This window comes from Chrysochloris asiatica, unplaced genomic scaffold (assembly GCF_000296735.1).
Source record: "Chrysochloris asiatica unplaced genomic scaffold, ChrAsi1.0 scaffold00071, whole genome shotgun sequence".
NCBI classification, from domain to species: Eukaryota; Metazoa; Chordata; class Mammalia; order Afrosoricida; family Chrysochloridae; genus Chrysochloris; species Chrysochloris asiatica.
The window spans coordinates 12,621,593-12,628,395 of record NW_006408589.1 but is presented as its reverse complement, the minus strand read 5'-3'; the positions used below and the strand labels follow the sequence as shown (position 1 = coordinate 12,628,395).

The following is a 6,803-nucleotide window of genomic DNA, read 5'->3' as shown; positions in this document are numbered from 1 at the left end:
TTTTTCTTTCTTTCTTTCTTCATTTCTTTCAGCTAGAGAAATGCTGAGTGTTTTCTTCCCTTACAATTTTCCAACTCCAAGACTTTGTACATTTCATTATAATTATTCATTTTGTTTGAACCACCTGTATAAATCTTCTGTTCACAATTTGGGAGGCTAGAAGTGTGACTTCATGGTGTCAGCTCTAGGGGAATGCTTGCTCTCTGTGTCAGCTCTGAGGGAAGGTCCTTAATTCCTTTCCACATTTCTGTTCCCAGTATTCCTTGGAGAGCTCCCTGTGTCTTGGCATCATCTTCTCCTGCATCTAGATGTATCTCAACACAGGGCCCCTGGGAACCAAGAACTCATTTCACTCCTGGCTTTTCTTTCCTGGTGGTAGTCAGGTCGCCTTCTGCTTTCTTCTCTCTCCCTTTTTTTCTTGAAAGATAAAAGGTGTTATTCAAGAGTGTGTCTTGAGTCAGGGTGGTGACTTGCATAAGAGTGACACTGAAGTATGGATAGTAACTTGTGAGAATGGGACTTGTGTAGCTTTTACTCATGATATGATGGATGGTTGGTGGTGGTTATGTGCCGTGGAGTCAGTTCTGACTCATAGTGACCCTGTAATAGGGTTTCCTAAGCTATAAATCTTTACAGGAGCAGAAAGCCTCATCTTTCTCCGGAGGAATGGCTGGTAGTTTTGAACTGCTGATCAACTCATAATCCACACTAATCCTGCCTAATTAACATATAGAGATCAGGAATTATAGCACATGAAATAGACACTGATTACATAATATCACAACATATGGGACACTTAAACATAATTAGAATATATTGTTGTTGTTGTTGTTGTTGTTAGGTGCCATCAAGTCAGTACCAACCCATAGTGACATTATGCACAGCAGAACGAAGCACTGCCTGATCCTGGGCCAACCTCACTATTGTTGCCACGCTTGAGTCCATCAATGCTGCCACTTGGCCAATCCATCTCATTGGGGATCTTCCTCTTTTTCTCTGACCCTCCACCTTACCAAACATGATATCCTTCTCCAGCGACTGCTCCCTCCTGACAATATGTCCAAAATATGAGAGATGAAGTTTGGCCATCTTGGCCTCTAAGGAGCACTCTGGCTGCATTTCTTCCAAAACGGATCTGTAATTAGAACATATAGGATCTCAAAATGGAGGATAGCCACACAGTCATGGGAACCATGGCCTACCAAGTTGATATATATTTTGGGAGGATAGAATTCAATCCATAATCAATTTCTCATTCACTTATTATCTGATATCCTTTTTACACAGTGATATTATTAACTATTTGATTATTTGAGAGACATTTCAAGTAGAAATGAAAGGATAAATACTTGCTTCTTTCCATTTATTTACTTGTTTTCAATACAGTGAATTGGTTTTCTAGGAACCTCTAATGGAGACCAATGGATTTTTTAAATATTAGGAATTCATATATTGGAATAAGTCAAATACCTTTCAGTCTACTTGCATTATTCTTCTTACGAATTGTCAAATTGTCCTGTTTGTTGTCAGTGGGAGTCTTTTCAAGTTGGTTACTATTTTTTCTTTATTTTTCTTTTTTTACATGACCCTAGTAGATTTTGATGGTTTATATACTATCTGGTGTGATAACGTGGCCTGAGCTTGCTCCACACATTTCTCTAAGGAGTTCTGATTCTTTTTAATGAGAGGTAATACATCAAAGCCACAAGCTGGGCACTAATGATTCTCTTTGCTACTTGGCTGGTCATTGTTTACTTTCATGCTCTGAGGACAAGCTAGGAAGTATGTTTTCTTTTAAGTAAAATTCATCTTACATTGATACCAAATGCTTCTGTATCTCAGGATTTAAAGAAGCTGCAAGAATCCCCAAAAGTATTCTGAATACATAGTTAAGAGTTTAATGTATTAGGGAAAGCAGGAATAACACTCTCATATTCTAGAACTCCATTCCAATTAAAAATGTATGGCATCTCAGCATTTGGTCTCATCTATCCTTACCACATGTCCCTAGGGGGACACAGAATGTTTGCACTTGGCTACCCACTAAAAGGTTATGGTTCAAACCCACCCAGCAGCACAGCATAAGAAAGGCCTGGCAATCTCCTTCTGTAAAGATGAAAGTCAAGAAAATTCAGTGGAGCTCAGACCTACCTTATAACACATGGAATTCCAGAGAATGAGAATTGACTCTATAGCAATAAATTTGGTTTTGGTTTATCCATACTACGTCTGAGTGAAACTAGGGTGTTCACTCACTCTGTTTTACCTGTGAGAAAATAGAGCACAGGGAGGTGTAAGCTGGCTTAGACCTAGGACTGGTATCTGCTCTCTCCTTCCTCTGTCTCTTTTGCTTGTCCATGTGGCAAACTGCAGGCATTTTACGTAGAGTTTTTAGATTCTGTTCCACATTGACTCTCCATACAATTGCCAGCATGTGCCCACCCTTTTTAGATTCTGTTCCACATTGAATCTCCACACAATTGCCAGCATGTGCCCACCCTTGTTCACCTCAGTTGCACAATCTAGGATACAGAGTGAATGTCCAAAGTTCATTCACTTATAGAGGCTTGTTGTTGTTAAGTGCCATCAAGTGGGTTCCAACTCATAGTGACCCTTTATAGGGTTTCCAAGGAGTAGTTGGTGGGTTTGAACTGCCGACCTTGCAACTCAAACTGACCTTGTGGTCCATCGCATTACCCTGCAGCACAGCACCAGGACTCCTTATAGAGGCTACTGGCCATCAACTCTCCATATAAATACAAGCCACTACGTTCCCAAAGGCCCCTCTCCTAGTGAAGGAAAAGATCATAAACACATGCCATGAACAGCAGATGGAGAGACAAAGCCTCCTGTCTATCCATAGAGGAGGATTTTATTAGGTTTTACAATGATTCATCTCCTTCCTCCACATCGCTGGGGTCATTTTTGAAAGCCGGTTGTTCTTTTGAAAGGTCTCTCCATCCCCACAGAGTACAACTGTGTAAAGTTTCAAGGTAGAGTTCTGCTTGAAATCTGAATGTAATGTTGTGAAGTCATAAAGAGAAAAACAATCGGCCCATCTCCTTGAGTGAGTTTTTGGAACAGACTCTATTACCGATCGTGAACACATGTGTCTGGTTTTTGCTAGAGAGCACTGGAGAAATGAAGTAAACCCTTCTCTCTCACCCTGCCCACCCCTCTCTACCTTGCAGTGTCTGTTGGGTTTGAATATGAGACGTGCCCCAGCCTAATTCTCTGGGAGAAAAGAACAGCCCTTCTTCAGGGATTTGAGCTGGATCCTTCCAACCTCGGTGGTTGGTCCCTGGACAAACACCACATCCTGAATGTTAAAAGTGGTATGTGAACACACCTCCTTTCCCAAACACATCCTCGTCTCTTCCGGAACCATCTTGACATTTACGTAGTAGTTCCTCTCCTTCCCTCAGCCATTTTTTATCAAGTGCCCAAAATATTCATAGGTTTTTCCACCTTCTTGTTTTAAATGCCACATATATGTTGAGCTGGTCTCCCCAGAGCATCAGCCTTACTATACCTCACAATTCTCCTTCAATTATCCCTACAAATGTTATCTTACCCAACACCATAGCTTTGGGAATTTATCTCTCCCATTGCCTTTCTCTCCACAGTATTATGAAGAAATTGGAGGGCTCCTCAAAGGTTGGCCTTTCCTGATTGTGTTGTTCTCCTTGTGACTGAGGGTGAGCCTTCCTAGGCAATAGAAGTCTCCTCCCCAGAGGGCCGGAGTAATCATTCCCATTTCCCTCTCCCCTAGGAATCCTCCACAAGGGCACAGGGGAGAACCAGTTCCTTACCCAGCAGCCTGCCATCATCACCAGCATCATGGGAAATGGCCGCCGCAGAAGCATTTCCTGTCCCAGCTGTAACGGCCTTGCCGAAGGCAACAAGCTGCTGGCCCCAGTCGCTCTGGCTGTTGGGATCGATGGGAGCCTTTTTGTTGGTGACTTCAATTACATTCGCCGCATCTTTCCCTCTCGGAATGTGACCAGCATCCTGGAGTTAAGGTAAATGGCCACACATTTTGATTTACTGTCTTTTGCTCTACTGCTCCCTAACCACAGTCCTGCCTCGGACTCTCCCAGCCCAAGGATGCCCTTACCACCCCAAATACCCATGAAGGTCCCAGAGAGCTAAGCCTGGAGAAAGCTGGGATTTATTTCTGTACAGTTAGTGGTCCAAAGGGATTTTCTGGGACCTCTCTTGGGGGCTTTCCAAGGAATACTCAGTCCTCGTGGTAGGCTGAGAATCAAACCTGAGGCCTGAAATCAACTAAGGATTGGGGGAAATGCTTTGTGTATCCTTAAAATACCACACACGCATTTGATATAATTATTACCAACATTTGTCTTATAAAGACAGTTAAAGGCTTTCCGTCATGGGGATCAAAGTGGAACCTAGGTAGCCATATTTTATAAAACCACTAGGTGATTCTTAACTGCGCCAGACAGTGAGAAATCTACTGCTGTCAGCTGTTGGTCCATTTCAGTGGTTTGAAAGTGATGCTTATTAAACATACCAATTCATGGACCCCACCCCTCAGAGGTTCTGGTTCAATAAATCTGAAAAAGGGACAAAGCTTCTCTTATTTTCCACAAGCTCTGTAGAAAATTCAGGTGTACCTCAAAGCTTGGGAATCACTAATGTTGAATTCCTAGTTCAAAAGTTTGTGTGAGCCCCTCTGTGTGTAAGCACATATGAAAGGGCTTCAAGTGTTCATGGGAAAATTCCATTATCTTTAAATTCTGTTTTTCCACCAACTTTTTGAATCCCCCTTGTAGAATCCCTGGATTCCCTGGATCTTAGCACATACACAAGGGTCTGACTTAGCATTACTGCTGCTGCCTTGTTAGGTCATTTCTGTCCACTCCTGGTAGAGTTCTCCTGGCCATCGCTTGATCTGATCTGAAATCAATACTCCTCTGTGCTAAGAAAGATTGGTTCCAAAGCTCTTGGGAACTCCCTCTTCCCAGGAAAGTTGACTCCAATCTGTCAAATCCAACGAGTCTGCAAATACAGGTTGAATAAGGGAGAAAGATTTATTCAACAAATATGTCTTCTATGTGTCATGGACTTGAGGAAAAGAGTCATGTACAAGATAAGTTATAACTGTTGAGGTGTTCATAGTCCGATGGGGAGCTTCAGAACAAAATCATGTGGATAAATGAAAACAAAGTTCAAATAGTATCAAGCACTTTAGTTCATGGGTAAGAAATAGAGACTCTTTGGTGGGTGGAGTGAGGAAGATATTTAAGTTAACATGGAGAGATCTCTCTGACTAGCTGACATTGGTACCAAAAACAAAATGATGAGGTCAACCACCTAGGGATCTGGGGAAGAATGTTCCAGGCAGAGAGAAGAGTTGGGCAAAAGTCTTCATACCAGAAAATAACCTAAGGTTTTTTAAGGAATTGAAGCCCAATGTGGCTGGAGACTGAAGAGCTGAAAATAGTATTTCTGAGGAATTCAGAGATGTAAGCAGAACACTGAGGCCTCAGGATCTTACTGGTCCTGTTGTGAATTACAAGTTGCATTCAAACAACAATGGCCTTGAAGCAGGGAGTGGGGTAGAGATGACACAATCTGATTCTCATTTTTCAAGATGACTCTGGCTATAATGTGGAGAATGGACTTTAGGAACAAGAGTAAGATTAGGAAAGCCCTGGTGTAGTGCTGTGGGATTAGCACTAGATTGCTAACCACAAGGCTGGTGCTTCAAACCCACCAACCCCTCCTCAAAACCCTATACAGAGCCTCTGTGAGTTGGAATTGACTTGACGGCACTTAGCAACAACAGGGAGGTAGGGTCAATCTACCAGGATTCAGCTTGAGCTAGGGTGGTTACAGGGAAGTATTCCAACTGGGATGTATTTTTGAGATCGAATGTTAAGAATGACGAAAGAAGTAGAAGCAGGGTGAAGCCTAGGATTTTAGACTGAGCAACTGAATGGATGGAATGCGTTCTGATGCAGCCCAGTCACCATGGAGATGACTTAGAAGACACCACAAAGTTGCATTTACATTTTAAGTGTCTTTGAAGGCCCTTCTGGGAGAGATGCCAATGACCTGGCCAACAACTACTGTCCAGTACTCTTGGGGGCTGAGACTGCAACAGACATTTTAAAAATCCGTTACCCTTGAGTCGATTTCAAGTCATGATGACCCCATGTGTGTCAAAATAGAAATGTACTTGTTGGGGTTTTCAATGATTGTTTTTTTTTCAGAAGTAAATCATCAGGCCTTTCTTCTAAGATGCCTTTGGGTGGATTCAAACTTCCAACATTTTGGTTAGCAGCTAAGTATGCTAACCATTTGCATCACCAGGGACTTCACAACTGATATTCCAAAACCAAAACCAAGGGGTAAAAAGGGAAAGAGAAAACACCAACTCTACCCTCAAGGAGGTTGCAGCCTCAGTGGTCCAGAGGCATTTACTGAGAATGATGGTGATCTAATCCCTGGCCTATGCTCTGAGAATACAGAAAGAGATGACACACAGGCTCCGGAAGCACCCATTCATGGATGATAGAGAGCACCCAGCAAGAAAACGTAAAGCTACATGAGTGTTCTGGAATATCAAGAAAGGAGCCATCATACAGACACAGAGAGGGAGAGTGTGCTTCATTCTGTATGGGTGGAATAGGAGAGTGCAGGAAGGTTTCCCAGAGAAGAGCATTAAACTTTGGAAACAGCCAAAACATGAGCAATGAGAGAATGATGGAAGAGGCTTTATAGCCCTCAAGCTGACAAACTGTTGTTGTTGTTGTCAGGTGCCATCGAGTCAGAAC

At 42.6% G+C, this 6,803-nt stretch overlaps 1 protein-coding gene across 4 annotated transcripts in view; it reads left to right on the top strand.

Moving 5' to 3' along the window:
• TENM2 (teneurin transmembrane protein 2) overlaps positions 1 to 6,803 on the top strand; it is a 1,406,199-nt gene that overhangs the window by 1,320,589 nt on the left and 78,807 nt on the right. For all 4 annotated transcript variants that reach the window (XM_006864840.1, XM_006864839.1, XM_006864842.1 and 1 more), the window contains 2 exons: positions 3,192 to 3,335; positions 3,773 to 4,022. In XM_006864840.1, coding sequence (XP_006864902.1) covers positions 3,192 to 3,335; positions 3,773 to 4,022 — 394 coding nt within the window. The remainder of the gene's footprint in view (positions 1 to 3,191; positions 3,336 to 3,772; positions 4,023 to 6,803) is intronic.